At 42.7% G+C, this 18681-nt stretch overlaps 1 protein-coding gene across 28 annotated transcripts in view; it reads right to left on the reverse strand.

Annotated features, from left to right (window-relative positions):
* The window catches only part of LOC109627590 (regulating synaptic membrane exocytosis protein 1-like), a 66880-nt gene extending 48532 nt beyond the window's left edge, over nucleotides 1–18348 (reverse strand). For 17 of the 28 annotated variants that reach the window (XM_069530862.1, XM_069530869.1, XM_069530865.1 and 14 more), the window contains exon 1: nucleotides 17756–18341. In XM_069530862.1, the coding sequence (XP_069386963.1) occupies nucleotides 17756–17922 (167 nt within the window). In that variant the 5' untranslated portion in view covers nucleotides 17923–18341. Of the gene's footprint in view, nucleotides 1–17755 lie in introns of all 28 variants that reach the window. The other 11 variants (XM_069530886.1, XM_069530884.1, XM_069530885.1 and 8 more) reach the window with 3 other exon arrangements.
* Nucleotides 18349–18681: the final 333 nt, after the last annotated feature.

Genomic DNA, 18681 nt, shown 5'->3' on the forward strand with positions numbered 1-18681 from the left:
AGCCATTTCTATTCCAGGGACTGAGTAGACAGATACGTCTTCACTACAGCCTTTCTAGCTGTCTGTGGCGAGTGCTGTGAAGCAGACACAGCAGACTGCCACCATACACAGTTGGAACAGGGTGGTGACTAGCAGACTGGGACACATCTTGGCCAATCAGCTGACATGGGGAACGGTTGCGACAGTAATTATGTCACAGGGAATGTTGAAAGAGATGTTAGGAGTACAGAGTTTCTGGAAAAATACATGGATCTTACATGGTTTTCTCAAACATGGTACAAATTGAATACATGGTAATTAACAGTTTAATTTTTTAAATCAAGATTATATAATTTTTTCTATGTTTGCATTAGTTAGTGAACAGTAGATTAACCTGTTAGCATTGCCAGTATAGTAGCTATAGCTCTCTTAGCAGGTAACCAACAAACAATTTGTTAAACAACCGCTAACTTTTGGTACATGAGCTAGCTTCAAGTAAATCTGAACCCTGTTATTTATATCTATATCTACTACTACTACTACTTCTTCTAAACAGAGAAAGTAAGAACTGACGGTGCTATATTTTCAGATAATTACCGTATGTGCCAGACAACATCAAGTTTCGATATCAAGTGGAAAATAAAATTAAAAGTCTGTCAACAAATACACTCATGGAATGTATGAATTTGAACTTAACATGAATATTTTTCACTCAAAACTGTTTAAAGAAGTCCTTGATTGAGCTGAAATGATGATACATGGATTCTGGATTCGACACAAACCTAAACTTAACTAATCCGTACGTAATTCGAATGGAAAAAGGACATGACAAAGCTACAGCAGTAACGTCATCAACCTGACATTTGACCCAGAGAAGCTATCTATCCTGCCAATGGGAGTCCAGAGGCTGAGCCAAGCCGAGGCACCATGGGAACAGCTGTCAGAAACAGAGGGTGCACAGGCAGTTGTCATGGCAACGTGGTGGCATCAAGTGCTGGGAGTCAGCAGGAGTCAGTGCACCAGCTGTTGCTGTTCTTAGAGCCATGGTTTCATCAGTCTTTTCTACTGCTTCCACACATTCAGCAGACAGGCATTGGTGAAGCAGCACAAGGTGACTTTTGAAATATAAAAATAAATCTGTGTTCTCAGCCTAAATCACGAGGGAGCTCTGCAGCAGTTAAGGGTGTCTCAATCCTCTTTGAAAAATTGTCTACATTAAAGATTCTGACGTCTGGTCTGGACAATACTCGGTTTAGAAAAAGTCATGCAACACAAAAGTGTCTCCTAGATGTCAGTATGTCGGTGAACATTCATTAAAATCTTGGCCCCACAACAGTATTTTCTCATATACCTTGATGTAAAGTTACTTTCATAATTTGTTAAAAATGTTGTTGTGGTTTTAACATGTCTCAGTTTGTTTCTGTAGCCATTTGGGGTCAGTAAAACCAGTTGAAAACACTGACATACTGTCATGTCGATAAGAGACTCATGGTCATTAACATTCATTTTGATTCATGTTTCTGTGTTTTTTTTGTTTGCTCTGTCTTGGTCTCAACCAACCTGAATAACTATAAGAGCTATGATGAACAGAATGAATATGCTGAGCACACTATGCTGCTGAAAGTGAAGGTTAACATTAAAACCAAGACAAGGAGAACATGGTTAATCTGAAATATTGTAACCTGTAGCCTACTTCTTAGTTCAGATAAAAGAGAGAAACATTAAGGCTCCAGTTTTCTTTCTCAATTTTGTAACTGACAGCTTTTCACAGTGCATCATGTCAGTGACAAAGAATGTGTGATGGTAGCATGCTCTCACCAAGGCTGCAAAGGGAAAGTGTCAGACTGGCACAGAACGGTGGATCCATAAATATAGATATACTGCACAGTTTTCAGTCACAATGACAATGTCAATGACAGGTGTGGAGTTACATGTGAAGAAACTATATGCATCAAATACACACACCTACAGTATCACCGACATGTGCAACCTCACCAACCTCACACTTTTAAAACCCAATGAATAGTCCAGGTTTCTGAGATCCCTGTCCTGTGAGTCAGCACACATGCTCCTCTATTCATCTGTATCCACTCTGTGAGACACAGGGAGAGATGTGTTCTCAGGTAAGGACACATTCTGTGTGTTCACTCGACTGTGAGTTCATTGATTACATGCCTGAACCTCACTGGGGGTCAGCCACCATTCCTGGGATCACAGGTGGTGGAAGAGCACTAACATATTTTGTTGCAGCAGATACAATCTTTCTTCCACTGATTTCATTCAAAAACAGGCAGGGAATATTTGCAAGTCCCAGTGACGATACCACATGTTTATTTTTGTTACCGTGCCACAAAGTAAACACACCTTTTAGATTGTATTGTTGAATCCTGTAGGTTCCGGCCATGTAGGAACAGGTATCTGATTTCTGTACCCAGCCCTACACATATACACCAACCCTGTAATGTAACAATAGAACTTCATAACCATTCAAAACATAATCCACTGTAATGTGTTACTAACACTGTTGGCATGTGGCCATAGCAGACTGTGACTAGGGGGGGTTCAAGTGGTGTGAACCAGCTGAACTGGGGCTGTCTCCTCTCTCTAGGTCATTGCCATGGGCCAGGAGGGACAGCCAGAGAGCAAGATGTGAGTTAGCCCTGCTTTGGCTTTGTCAAAACAAGTGTGCGAATGAAAACTTAGTAGTAAAAGACATAAAATCCAAACATACACATGTATGGGTTTTAATTTGCCTAATGCCACAAATATTCAGCTGATCATTTTCAAGGAATCTCTCCCTTCCTCCCTCTCATATCCTGTTCCTTCACTTTCTCTTCTTTCCACCCATCTCTCTCTTCTGGTGTGGAGTTGTTAATTAACACTGCTATGAATACATTGCCCAAGGATGGGAAGGGGAAGGTTCTCTGTGTGTGTGTGTGTGTGTGTGAGAGAGAGAGACTATTTCTGTCCCATCAGCTGATTCCTGGTGACGCCAAGACTTTGGAGACACAAAAAGTTAGAGAAATAGTTTGTGTTATGTTTCTGCAGAAATAGCTGAAACCGTCGCATCATGTCACAAAGTGTGATGAGACAGAATGGGCTTTGTGGGGCATTAGACACTGCTGAGTTAGAAAGATGCTCAGGATTAACAAGCCTTAGGGAAGTCTGCAGATTCATTAACATGTGTATCCTGTTTGAGATTTAATGACCTAAAGAAGAAGCCTTTCACAGTAGCAGCTGGGGACAACAGACAATGCCAGAATCATTCATATTCATTTGTAAAAGAATGCAGACTATTTTATGAACTAAGAAACATTATGATCTCCATCAACCTTCTATCTCTCTCTGTTTCTCACACCAGAGGGTAAAGGTCCACTTCGGCAGATTTGGCCGATTGAAAAAGGCAGAATCGACCTATTCCTGTGGGACGCTATATTGTACAAGTCCATCATTAAGATTTGAAGGCTGCATTGTTTCTGGGCAGCTGTGGCTCGGGAGGAATAACAGGTCGTCCTCTAACCAGAGGGTTGGCAGTTCAATCCCCGTCTCGCTCATTCTGCCGCAGTGTCCTTGTGCAAGATACTGAACCCCATGATGTGGTAGAGAAAGTGCTGCACATGTGTGAATGGGTGGATGGCAAAACTGTACTGTAAAGTACTTTAGTCATCAAGACTAGAACATTGATTAATGCAATTAATTAAAGTCTATGACATTTTCAAAAATTGGAGTCTGTCGATCATACACTGTTATTCAAGCAATGGCAAATTTACCTCATAAAATCTGTAGTTGGTCTTCATTTTACCACAGAAGTCAACAAAAGCAGGTTTGTCATGTCTATCAAACAACTGTGGACTTTGTTGGCTGAAACTGTTGCTAGCAGAATTTATTAATAAGGGACGTTTTGGACTTTTAATAAATACCCCAAAAATCTACAATATATTTTCCCAGTTTAGGAGGATGTGAAATGACCAATGACTTTGGCAGACCCAGTGCCATCTAACATGAGGTTGTCTGGAGTGTTAACTTTAATTATTACTCTAATTATTAATCTAAACTATGATGTAATGGGACCTTGTGGGACCGTGGATGTTCCAGTCCTGAAGAGTTACTTAAATAATGTAGTTAGCCAATGACACGCCTGCTTAGGAAGATATGGTCGGGAGCTAAGGAAGCCATTCACTCCTTACAGGTTTTGTTTTTGTTAAGACAAAAGAAACAACACTATTGAGATATGGTATACTGCCTCATACACATCATTAGAGAATGTAGACAACATGCGACAACAATCACGGGAAGTTTTTATATGAACGAACAAAACAAGCCTGTTGTATCAATAGTCCCAACACTAATGAGAGCACAGTGCTGAATAAAAACGTCTCTGCTTCTGATGGAGCTAGAGACCAGGGAAGACGACATGTCGACACATGCTGTGAGGCAGGCGGAGGAGGAGTCAGGCGAAGGCAAAGTGATCAGAGGTGATAAATGAAGGGGAGCAGACACAGACAGAGAGAAGAGTGAGGTAACGAAGTGGGGTAAAAAAAAGAGAGTCAAGAAGATAAAGGGAACAGGTGAAGAGTGTACTGACGATCCCAGAAGTCTTGCTATCTCAGAGAGAGATGGATAGACAAACAGATGTCTGCAGGGAGAAGGAAGAGGTGGTGATGGAAGGAGAAGGAGTGAAAAAGCAAAAGGATGAACAAAGAGAGCCAAGACGGAAACACGCGTGGGCCAGAGACCATCGGAAGAGAGAAGGCGATGCATCCGGAGCTACTCTATAAATACCACTTGAGAAGAGGAGTGGATGATAGAAAGAGGATGGAGACAGAATGATGGAAAGAGGATGGGCAGGATGAGAACAAGTAGAGAAAGGAAAACAAAAAGATGTCAACGACACTGGTTTATAAAAGCAAGCACATGAGTAATATCTTAAATTAAAACAATGTGATGTGTCAAAACAAGAAATAAAAATACGTAACCTTCCTGCTGGAGTGAGCGTGGTCTGTGTCAGTGAGGAAAATAAGTAAGACGGGTAAAAAGAGCCACAGATGGGTGCTTTACCAAATGCAAACATTGTCTTTGTTGTCTTGTTTGCCTGCCATGATGTCCTGCATTGAGATCTTTACATATTTGGTCTCCTCAGTCAAAAGGCTGTAAAGTGGTGCTAACGTCATAACGTCAGCAGATATAAAGCACCCAGATGGTCAGTGTGTATCAATCTTTAAGGCATCACATTCTCAAACAATCTGCTCAATCCAGTCTTTCCAGAATTCAATGTCACAGCTACATCTGCAGTAAAACTGTTGATTTAGTACACAAGCTTTAAAGCTGCGACAATAACAACACATGAACCTACGTCTTCTGCTTTCTTTGTTGTTTATTTTTGGAAAGAATCTCTTGGAAGGTCACGGAATTTTGCAGAAAAGGAGGCTCTGAAAAGTTACAAACCCTAGCACTTGCTCTTCTTCTCCATAGTGAAATGTGTCCATTGGTGTATGTCCTTTGGTATTGACATGAATATTGTATTAGCCAATCACAGTTGGATTGACGCGACAATCAGTTTGATTAATTCTATAGAACAAGTGGCACATTTCAGTACCTGAGAGCAAAAGTGAGATTAACATGATTCCACACTCCAGATCCGTGGGTGAAGAAGAAGAAGAAGAAGAAGGAAGAAGGAAGAAAAGGATTTGTCTAAGTCAGGGACCACAATTTACACAGAGGGGCTAATTATGTGTCCGCATAGATAAGTAACTAGTTTATTTAAGATTACTGACAGGTGCAGGGGCACTTTAGGGCCATTCCGAATTCAGCAGGGGCCAGTGAATCTGCCCGAGTAGAATAATAATAATAATAATAAGGAAACTAAAACGACAACACGGCGCGTCAGGAAATGATGAGGGGGAAGTGGTCACAAGTGTTGTTTAACTTTTCAAAACTTGCCACAGACAACGCTCAACGCAATTTTTGTGAAGCCAAATGCAAATCCGGCCATGGTACCACACTCTGGTGACACAGACTGAATCCTTGTGCAACACACAGCCAAGCAGCTTCAGTCCGTCTTCAGTCTGCAGCTGCAGACAACAGCCGCCCCTCCCAGAGCCTGTGCCTGGATGTTGATAACTCTTTTTATTGATGCTATAAGTGTTTTACCCATATCTATGAAGCAGAGTGCTTCGCTGGCATTGTCTCCTCAGTGGGTATGTGTGCATATTTGTGTGTCCATCATTCTGTCTCTCTCCTCTTTGTGCATTTATTTTTTTCCTCATATTCCATTTATATCTCTCTCCTCCATTTCCTTTACTTCTTTACTTGTCATACCTCAGTCTCTCTTGTCCTCAGAACTGTATATTGGATTCCACATGGCATTGTTTTATCCATCGTTTTCTCCACATCGCTGTATACAGTATATACAGTATATAGAGTTCTACACTCTGCACTGTCCTCTCTGTTTCTTCCTCTCCTAAATACTGAGACACACACATGCAGTGTACAAAGCCCCTGACCTCACACAGCCTGCTGGGTGATGTATAAGCCATGACTCTACTTGGTGGAGTAGTTGTGGAGTAATTATGGACAGCCTCTAATCCCCTCACTCTATCCCAGCAGACTCAGCTATAGCTGCCATTGCCCCCCCCCCCTTCAACATCATCTTCAATTCCTCCTGCTCTTCCCTTGATTTCCCCCTCACCAACCTCCATGCACAGTGATCTACAAATGAAATGATGGTGTATTGAAGATTATTGAAGATATACTGTGAGCATGATGGTTTATTTATGTCCCAAAATGCTGTGCTTGGACAAAATATGTGCTGTGGTTTTGTGCTACAGCAGGAGAGTAAATGAGTGTCAGTCCAGGCCTCAGCATGCTGAATCATCAATAAATGCAGTAGTAACGTGTTACATTTACTCCATTACATTTAGTCGAGTAGTTATGTCAATAAATTGTACTTCTGAGAGTAGTTGTTTTGCAGAATACTTTTTATTCCTACTCATTAATTCCTACTCATCATTTTCACTATCTATACTGCTGTAAACTGTGCGGTACATGGAAAAACTAAATTGTTAAGATTTACTGTATTTAGTAGAATGTTTTTGAATGATCACTCCTGGTTTTTTAAAATGTATATTGTCTTTTATCTTGTTCTGTATAGGCCTACGGCACTGAAACAAAACCATGTGCATATATTTGTGCTCTTCCGCTGTTTATCTCACGCCCTAGTTTGGAAGATGTTTATCATATGGCATTAAAAAAAAATTATTTACTTGCGTTAATTAGATGAACATTTTGAAGTTTGTTTTGAAAACTGAATGCATGTGCACACACAATGCAGGCTGCACCCAGGCCCTTCTTAAGTTTAAAAAAAAGTTTTTTATTCATGTTTGAAAGCAAACAGTGCTTAACAGCATGTATTTTGACATTTGCCTAGTTTTGAATATGTCACTTTATTAATTACAATCAATGTGCACTTTACATTGTTATTACCTCTTAATATACTGTCTAATGAAGTTACTCAATATACTTTTTGACTCTTCTTGAGTCATTATAATTATAAAGTAATACATTTACTTGGTACTGTTTCTGTTAACTGTGCCCACCACTGCATACATACATACGTATGTACACATATACATACAACAGTAAGTGTTCATTTGTATCTGAACTGAACTAAGATAAGAGACACTGCACTCTTTACTACGATGGGTTAGGGTTAGTATTGTATCTACTTTGAAATATTATTTTTACAAGGGCAGGAAGGTATTTTTGAAAAAATTATTCAAACCTTATTGTGGGGGAAATTCGTCATTTTTTTTCTTTTTCAGAGAGCCTGGTCAGCCCCAGCAGAATGCATTCTCATTAAACTTTAATGCTGGGGAGGTCTGGGAGCACTAAAGAGGCCACTCACCGAGCCTCACTCAGGTCTCTCCCTCTCAACACACCCACTCACAATCCCACCCAGCCACACACTGCGAGCCACCATTTCTTCCCATCCTCTCAGGCCGCATCAGTTTTCACTGTCACGTCGCTCCTCTCAGCCTCTGCTGCTGTGGCTAATGATTTACCAGATCTCAAATCAGCACAGCCAAATCACCACACCAACACAAGGCTGTTTCTCAGTCCACTGAGGATCATAAGAAACCACTGATTTTAAGGGTTACAGGAAATTTTGTCCTGGTGGATTTAAAAAAAAAAAAGGACAGATAGAAAAATACATTTAGTTGAGTGTCGGTGTGACCACTTGATTGTTTAACACGTAGTCAGTCAACTCTTTTCTGTTTATAGATCTAGTCCCTTTCACACACAACAACAACAAGCTATAGTACAGTCCTTGGTAATACATTTACTGCTCTGCCTATGAAACGGTTTCACTGTATACTCCGGTAAGATTCCTGAGGGTTAGTTGTACCATTTCAATATTTAATTACCATAATTACAATTTGGTTGATACTGTCCAGCACCAACCAAAGTTCACAGATCTCCAAGATACAGGCACAGCAAGCGACAAGCATTTGTTGAGTCTTGCGGGAGCAGCTTCTTCAGTCAGTTAATCTACTTTGCTGTCGGTGGGGAATGAATGTTGCTGTCTTCAGCATTGTTATGATATTCCTATATTCCTATATTACAGCTTGATGAAATTAAGAGACAGTTGCAATATCCTAAATCTATAAATATACCAGAACTATATTATTCCCAAAATGGGCTTTAATAAGAACGGTGAAAAGTATACAGTGTTAATCATATCACACACAGACCTGTCTGCTAATTATCCAAGAGTGGTGATTACTTTGATGTGTTTTGTACGGTTCTGTACCATAGCTCAGTCTGTGTAATACTGGACCCAGTTCAATACAAAGGTCCAAGATGACGGCTTGATAGAATCTGTATCGGCTGATGAGTCTGTCACCATCATGGGCCAGGACATCTTCATAGTCACTGAACATACATTTCCAACTAATCTATACTATCAGTGCCAGTGCATCCGTCACGCAGCATTACACATGAGTGTCACCACAGTATTTAAGTGCACAGCAATCTGACTGATTATTTCACACATAAGTGGGATCCTAACCCCCACTCTGGGACATAATTCTGTAATTTAAGTGTAACACAGGTGAACACAGTTTATTCATTTTTTTGTAAGAGGTCTCCTGTGCACTGCTCAGTGTACCTGACAGTACACACACATTTATAGCAGCAATTATATGAAAACCGAAGTCGTGCTTTGTGATACAGGTGAAGAGTTATAAAAGATATTATATATATCATATATAGAATTTGGCGGCAATTCACCTCCTCACGTCTGCCTCACCACTCTCCTGTCTCCAAAATGTGAAAAGTTGCGTATGCACAAAATGTGATCTAATAGAAATATGAAGCATATGATCTACTTCTCGTGCCAACATTCAGTGTCAGTGCCAATAATAGTGTTTTTCAACAAGTTTTCCAACCTGGAGGTTGTGTGTTCCCTCAGATATGAACTACAGCACCCCAGCAGGAAAACTGGACCTTTGTTGTCATGGTTACAATAATAAATACGCAAAGCATACCAGTGGCAGTCTCCAGGACCTCTGGGAGAAGCACAACACAACATGAAGCTTTTGGAGACATGCGACAAAGAGGACAGATGTGCAGACAAACTGAAGGACAAACAGATGTCCCACAAACACAAATCATGTAAACACACACACACACACACACACTCAGGCAGACTTCCATTCCACCAGGTGTTGCAGATACACCCGACTGCCTTTGAGTTCTTTTAATTAAGAGCAAAGTGTGAAGATCCAATTCAGCAGACTTTGAATAAAAACACACACACACAAAGCACATAGACTCACACTCTCTACAGCTGTTTGGAAAGAGTATAGGCCAGCTACAAGGAAACAGGACAAACTGCACAGTAACAAAGGCGATCTGTCTTAGCAGGAGCGGACTTTTCCTTCTGCAAGCTTTCATCCACAGGCCAACAAAACAGCAACACCATCTGTGTTTGTGGTGCAGTTTGTGTGTCACTTGTCATAAGTGCTGCGGCACAAGTATTCTCGATGCATGCATGCCTGCGTGTGTGTGTGTGTGAGCAGGGTTGTGTTAAAAACTATATGAGCTTGCATGTATTGACCTGTGTAAAACAGGAATGTACATACACATACATACAAAGTGCACCAGCATACAAAAATATACACCTGCACACATGGTCACAATGCAGACATTACACGCTATAGCTAATTAGTGGAATTCAACACTGGGCCGAAACTAAAACAGGTTAACAAGGAGAAAAAAAAGCTTGGGAACATCAACAGCAGCCAGTGAACTGAATATTTAAATATTTCAGGAACTGCTTCCAAGTGTGAGCTATTTTCAGACCTGATCCATAATTCAACATTAGCATTTTCCCTCACAAACCTTGAAACCCAGAGGTCTGCTATGGAAAATGCTCCTCCTTATCCAAGCTGAAAGATACCAACTTAGTTTAGTGGAGATCTTCTTGTTTTATCGCTCCAGAGACATAATTTGGTGACTTCATATGATTCTAGCTAATGCTGTTAATTTCAGTTAGCCAGCTAAAACTATCCTGAACAGACAGCAGCAGTATCTGAAACAGGGTGAAGATAAACACTTACTAATCATGTCATAGGAACAATAACTAAAAAAAGCCAAGTGGATACAACAGACGTTTAGAGGCAGGTAAAAGCAAGTCTACTTCAACAGGAAGAAGCGTTAGTGCAAACCTTTTGGCTCAGACATGTTAACACTACAATGAGGATTGAGTGGGTAGGTTTGCAAGTCTGGAAAACTTTTCTTTTATTGTCCCAAAAGCCATCCATAGATAAAGTTGTCTAAAAAAGGAAAAGGCAGGTGTCTGTGGCTCTCACAGGACTTAATAAACACAACCAATCATTTCATTCAGACCAGATTGCTCACTAGAGTACCTGTCTGTCACTAACCGACGTACCAGCATGTGCACAACCTGCACCATCCTCTCACTGAACAATGACCTTCAGCCAGAGAAACATACACTGCTGAAGCAGAGACAATAGCCATTCGTTTGCGAGGGAGTCACAGGAAAGTCGTCTTCTAGCAGTTGTCAGTGGGGAAGCAGCTTTGATATGAGCGCTGATGTGGGGGGTGGGATGTATTGGTTACATTTTTTCTGCCTGCTCTTGCTATCTTTTCCAGGATAACCAGATTCCAGATTACCTAAACTCTTAGGCCAACTTTTTATCTGCAGTATCACTTATCCTTCTTCCCTCTTTGTTCATACATTTACAGTTGTGATGATCCCCTCCTCCCTCACTTGGATACTAGGTGTCCCTATGCTTTATTCCTCTGAGCTGTAGGTGGAGGTGACGTCAGCTGCATCACCTGAGCTTGGTGTGCTCTGCCTTTTGAAAGCCTTGCCTCATTTATGCCTCGCTCTCTCTGGGGGGGGGGGGTTGGTCTCCCTGACTCCTGACAGCAGCATCGCTTCTTGTTTCCCTTACACACACTTAACTCACCCATTCATGCCTTACATGGCTGACTTACTGCTTCCTATATGTTGTATTAATTATATTATGTTTTTGTTGTTTGTAGCAGCCAACTCGTGTCATCTCCCTCCTTGTCTCAGTCTGAGCTTCAAAGTTCAATGTGTTTAGGAATTGGTGCTTTAACAGTTAGTGTATATAAATATGTAGAGCTAGACATTTAATTTATCATAAAATATAAATTACTTTTCTCTGTTAATATTGACACTATCACCATATTGTCAGACTACACACATAGACCAGAAAGAGAGTTTGTATAGCCGTTCTCAGACATGACCTCCAGGTAAAACCCGGAGAATTAGCTACATAGTTTACCCCCGAGTCTGATTTTCACACATGCACAACACAGCGGGTTGTTTTATGCACAGACGCGTTCACAACAGCATCAAATCCACATTATTAAGGCGAGAGATGGAGCAGCAGAGTGCAGCACACAGAGACAGGAAGTGACGTATTAACTCTGTCAGCGGGGATCCCCTGCTCTGTTCACACATCGACTTTTCCTAAATTTCTACGGACTTTACACAAGTAGATCAGGCGGATAAAGTCCATAGAAACTACAGAGCGTCTCACTAGGATGTTTGTGTTCACACATGCACACCTCCTTCACTCAGAGGAAGCAAGACAGTGTAATTCTAACTGACAAATGATCACACTCTAAAGCTAATAAGTCTAACATGTTAGCAAACACTTGCATAATTCACGCACCCAGTAGCCTGGAGCCACATGATGAACTGAGACAAATATCCATTTCTTGGTTTGGTGCTGGACAGGTAGTGTGCACTGGTTCCGAGTTGTGGACCATAAACCCTTCAAGACACTGAACACCTGTAGTGCTGTGGGAAACCTGAGAGTCTGGTGATGAAGCTCACCTATACAAATAGCATTGTGTTTATTCCACGTCTGCTGACTTGGCCTCATCTTTGCCGTCCGTCATACCAGCTTGCGAACTTGCTAGCTAGTATAGTGTCTTCTATGCAGTAACATTAATATTAGCATTAATATCTGTCCTCTACAGCAGAGGTGTTCTTGTGATTTAACCTTTTGAATACATATGGCTTCTCACATTGTCACACAAGCTGCATTCAAAGGCAGCACAAACTTGCAGATCTTTAAGGAGAGACAGTCACAGAGACTGAAAACCAAACTGCCCACATCCAATCAGAGGTCAACCTATGTCCCTGTGGACACTAGCGACCACATCAGACAGTAGACGGGGAGGGGGCGTCACTGCCCTTTAAATGCACCCTGTAGCCTCCTGCCTTGGGGAGCCCTGGTACAGAGAGATTAGCAGTGTGTGTGTGTGTGTGCATGTGTGTATGTGTGGGGACCCCTTACAGAAGCTCTTCCCATTCATTCTGTCTCCCCTTTTCCTCTCTCTTTCCACAGCTCTAATCCTTAAAACCTTTAAATCCTCCCTCCTCCTGTGCCCCAGGTCCTGATTTCTGCGTCTGTCCATCTGGTGTCAAGGAACAAACTCTGCCAAATCTGCACCTTGCACTGTCCCATAGATAACAAATTGTTCAGGAATTTAGTCAATGTTACCAAATTTACTATTAAAGCCCAAAATAGGTCCCAGTACTATCACTGGGTAAGTATGTGTACTTCTTTTCCTTAATATCAACAAAAGTGCCTCCATTAACCCCACCCACCCCCACTCCAGCCTTAAGGCCCTGTGTGTATGTCCACCCACATCTGAAATGTCTACAACCTCTCTGCCGAGGGCATCAATATTTCACACATTGTTTCTATATTTACATTTTGGAACCCACAAAAGCTCCCAGGAGTGGATGGGAACTTGGAGCATTGGGCGGCAGAGAAAAGACTTCTTGAGAGTTTTTTTTTGACGTCACATCCTCACAGGGGTTCGGTCACTGCTGCGTTCAGCATTTCACTCAGTCCTCACAGCATGAAAGCTCTCATCCACTTACATCCGCTGGATTAGGAAGTCAATGGTGGTTTAGCGAGTCAATGGAAGGAGCCTATGAAGTCACCAGTGCACTAAACAGCATGTTTGTTAGCGCTGTGAATCTGTGAGGGGGAGCCAATGTACCGACGTCTCATGATGTGACCAGAGCAAATTATCAGCGCCCAAAACCAGGTGTCGTGGCTCAGCAGCAGATCAGCTCGCTCCAGTTTCTCTCGTGCTGGAGGTTAAACCCACGACAGATAAAGTCCCATATCAGTCGAACCTTATCATTGCCAGCTGCTCAGGTCTCAGGAAACCACTTTGAACAGTGCTGACCAGGTGCAACAATCTCCACATAAGGTACAGAATGTTCTTTTTGGATGTGAATTCTCACTGCTGCTGAGAAATCATCGATGGCTGTTGTTTAGGGCCACCTCTGTCAATGAAGATTAAGATGAAACACAAACATGTGGTTTAAAGGCATATATGCTTGGCAATACAAAAGAAATAACTTTGTTAAAACAAAATAAATAGAAAATAATTAAATGTAATTAATTAATTAAGGTAACTTGAGGTAACTTAAGTAGCCTGATCGACAGACTAAACTGCAATTTCATGTCAGTCTGATGTTTTGCTCATGTAGTCTGATGCTGTTTGACACATTATATCATGATCAAAAAATGTGAGATAAATGGTAAAGGGTCTGTATTGATAAAACTCTTTGCTAGTCCTGACAGGATAGTTTTGCCATTCACCCAATCATGCTGTGCATCACGATGAACAGGACTTTGTCATCACACATCTCTTATACACAACCATCAAGTGCAATGTGGGGCTCAGTATCCAACTTCCTGATTAGTGTACAACCTGCTCTACCTCTTGAGTCTGGACTTACAATCAATTCTGTCAACAAACAACAGGCTTTACAGATGTGATTATCAAATCCATGTGTGTTGCCATTTTCTGTTTCTCATGAATGTAGCTTTTAAACAAACAATGTATGGAAGCTACATTCATTTATCATTTATGTATTTGCGTACATAAAAGTATATATCTGGCTATGTAGCAGGACGACCAGTCTTTTGATTGGAAACAGGTTTGGACACAAATTCAGCTTTGTTGACATGGATGACTTTAATGATATGGGGAAACGTATGAAGCTAACCTAAAAGAGAGAGTTTGCTAGAAAGCACATAACTGACACCATGCGACAATAATGTGTTATCAATGGCTCTATGATCAAATGAAGTAATTTAGTGTGGTTGTGTGGTTATATGAAGCTCACTGGGTCAGTGGATTGTCTAGATGATCTGCCAAGGACTCGATCATATATATTAATATCAATATTGTCTGAGTTTAAGAGATTAAATCTGATTTTCAGCATCAAAATGTTTCTAATAGCACACGTCACTTTCAGATTCTTATACCAGACTGTAACACTGCTTGTTTCTGACTGAAAAGACACAATTTACCACAGTCTCATTTGACTCCTCACCGAGTCATATGCAAATAGTCGTCACCTACATCTCGTGGGCTGTGTGTTTTCGATTGTGAAGGATTAAGACGGATCGCTGCGTCTTTCTTCGTAGAGTTTGAATGTTTTCCCTGTGTCGGCATGGGCAAGTACTCCAGCTTCCTCCCACAGACATAAAGGTTGGGTTCGGCTAATTCGAGACGCTAAATTGACAGGAGGTGCAAATGAGACTGAAGGGTTGTTTGTCTATATATGCCGGTCCTGCAATACGGTTGTGGCGTATTCAGCGTGTACCCCGCCTCTCGCCCCGTGTCAGCTGAGATTGGCTCCAGCTCCTCCTGCGACCCTCAAGAGGTTAAGTGGTATAGATGATGGATGGATAGAAGTATCCAGTATACACAACACATTTATAAGTTTAGGATTTTACAGATTTACTTTGCACTATTGAAAATAGTATTTCTGAACACGTGTATGATGGCTGGTTTGTCTTAAATCACTGTATCACTAGTTTATAGGCTACTGTATGTAATTTGATTTCAGCTGTCTCTTGAATAAAAGATGAATTAAAAAGCTTAACCAAGTAACAAACGTGCTCTCTGGCCTTGGAGGTCTTGTTGGTTTATTATTTAACACATGCAGTAGTTGCCCTCCAATGGCATGACGACAAGTGCCACACTGTCATGGCTAATAAAAATAAACACCTTTCAAAAAACAGTTAGAAGGTGCTTTACAAGTTAAAAATGACAAAAAGCAAGCAATAGGAAACAAGCAAGACTAATTTGAAGATCACACACTACAGCACAAATACATAAAATGAAAATAAGGACTCATCTGAAACAAAAAGAGGTCACGTAAGCTTGTGAGAGTCCAAAATGTCTGCATCCGCCTTTCTCATTTTCCCTGACTCATTTATTCTGCCCCAAATAAGTCAACTTCTGAAAAATGTCTATTCTATTTCTATTTATTCACGTTTATTAGCTTTTTACGTGATCTAACTACTGTATACACAGACATACCTGCTTATTGTCAGTATTCTGGCATTTAAAGCCCCTTTTTCTGTTAATTCAGTTTGGATTATAGCATGAACTAAATGACAAATGTGTAAAAAATGGAGCCCAAATTGTTGTTCTCATTAGTCTGATCTAGAACAGTGCAGTCTTGTCTAACAAACCTCATTCTGATATTACCCATCATGCACAGAGTGGCTCTTCGTTGTATGTTAACTCCAAATAAAGCTTCCCCTTGATAACTATGATATCCCTCCTTTCTTCTCTCTCTATCCTGCAATGTCTCCTCATATCCATTGTGTCTTGCATGATAATCCTGCACAATATGTCGTAGTAAATTTTAAAGAGCAGCAATTATTTGAATGGTTTTCTGAAACCACATTTCTCCTTTGTCCATGGTGTGCTGGTCCCCATCAATGATTAGCCAGATGATGAAGCCATTATTGACTGAACCTGAGCCTGCGCCTCATGGAACATTAAATACATAACTTCCTCTCAAGGGGCCCAGAGCAGCTCTCACCCAGCTTCCCTTCAGGCTGCAGTCGGGAAATGAAAACAGCCATTAGAATCGGAGCGAGAGCCAGAGTGCTTATAGGAGGCTGCACTGCCTGCGACGACAATACCCATCATTGTGAAGCCAGGAGCAGGGCTCTCACATGTCCCAGTGCAGGTGTGGGTAGAACAGATTAGCATGCAGACCCTGCTCACTTGTAGGGTTTGTGTGGGAAACCCCTGAGGCCTCAAACTAAAATGTAACAAACCCTGTATAAGAGGAAGGTGAAGCCCATCGTGACAGTGTGGTATATCACATATTATGTGTTTGGGACTTTAAAGTGACACACAGCTACTCTCTCTTTGGCTATTCCACTATAATGCTCCTTTAGTGCCACACATCTCTGCAATATGTCCCTGCTTATTCTCTGATTCTCGGTAGGCTATTTAACATTTGATCGAGGATTTCAAATGTGCAATATAACATAGCCTGTGTCTTCTAGTCTGTATCGTGTCCGGTTAGGGCCTGCTAAGATTCCCAACCACACCCCATCCTTCTCGCTCCGCCGAGGGGGAGCGCAGATGATCGCACTCGCAGCCTCGCCATGCACCGTGCGTCCGTCTGCCGGGCTTGTAAAACGGTTTGTTTCGCTCCAGGCCTGTGAGCTACAATGCCACAGTAATTCCCATTATTGCCGATCTCATCCCCTCTCTCTCTCCACCTATCTCACTGACACACACACACATCCACTCATCGTGAAAAAACACAACACGGATAAAGCCACTCCAGGCAGCATGCGTGCGTAAAAAACGGAGAACCGGAGTGGTGCCGGATGTGTAAGCTGAGGGATGGGGTGCAGTCCCCATTGATGAAAACGAGTGGGTAAGGGATGGATGATGCTATGATTCATCCAAAGCACCCCCCCACCCACCACCACCACCAGCGCTGTCACACCCCATCCTCCTCCTCGCGGCCCCGTCTACACCTGTAACACGTTTGACCCTGTTTCGGGTCATCTTTGGCTGCATATTGTTGTAATATTGGCTGATCCCACCCCCCACAATCCTACAGGATGTATTCGTGGTTTCACACACACACACACACACACACACACACACACACACACACACAGAGAGCTGTTACTGCCATGTCCTGTGCCGTTATACTGGTGAGTCAGGTTTTGGGGACACAAACTCCATTAAAGACAAACCTTTAGGTGCAGAGCTGAGGACAGACTACAGGATGTGGAGCGTGTGTGTGGGGTTGATCAACACAATGGTAGCCTCATCAGTAGTGTTCAACCGGGCATAGCTGTGTGTGTGTTCGGCGTGTTTAAGTTCCACCTGATAGAAGGAATGATGCTGCCCTTACTTTAGCATGGCTTGTTCTTTGTCCTCTTCCTCCTTCTGCCGAGCCATCACTGCCATGATGATCTTCCTCTCCTCCTCGGTCAGGTGGCTGAGGTCCGGCAGATCCGGCATGGATGGCGGCACGGTGGGTGGGCGAGGGCCGCCTTGGGGCCCCACGGAGGCGGACATCTTCTCCACCACCACCGCCGACGCCACCGCCGCCGCCCCACCGCCTCCTCCCGCTCCTCCTCGGCGGGTCGTTTCGGCTGACAGGTTCTCCCCGGAGCGTTTTCCGAGCCACACCTCACGACGCGCTCCGCGGGCACGGCGGCCGCGGCAGCCGCAGCTCCGGCGAATAGTGCGGGCGGCTCATGGTTGCGGGCAGCCTCGGTTGTGCTTTTGTTCGTCCACTCGCCGGGTGCTTCTCCCGCCACGCTCTGGTCGTCGGTACCCCCCGACCAACCCCCGCCTTTCCCACCTCCTCTCCCCTCCACTGCCCGGATTCACGGGGAGCCCATGTCCGCTAGTTCACGCCGATTGCTGAGTCGAGCTGTGCGGGGACCTGGTTCACACTGCTGGGTAGTGGTCCCTCCGTCAGACTGGAGCAGGATGTTGGACGGTATAGGCGGAGTCCGCTCTCTCTCTCTCTCTCTCTCTCTCTTTCTCTCTCTCTCTCTCTCTCTCTCGGTCAGTGATGGGAATGCAGCCCACCTCTCCCACCTTATTCTGCGGGGGCGCGCTTACTCATGAGAATGGGGTCCTCATCATCACACACACACACACACACACACACAGTCTTGTCTCCATGACATTACATTGACATTGATTTCCTGGAGACTTGCTCCAACCTTATTTATAGATAATACTTGCAGAACTCTATAGCCTTCCACTAAAACCTAACCCTAACACATCCTTAACCTGAACAAACCCACACCTAAACTCTAACCC

The sequence above is a fragment of the Paralichthys olivaceus genome, chromosome 8 (assembly GCF_024713975.1).
Source record: "Paralichthys olivaceus isolate ysfri-2021 chromosome 8, ASM2471397v2, whole genome shotgun sequence".
NCBI classification, from domain to species: domain Eukaryota; kingdom Metazoa; phylum Chordata; class Actinopteri; order Pleuronectiformes; family Paralichthyidae; genus Paralichthys; species Paralichthys olivaceus.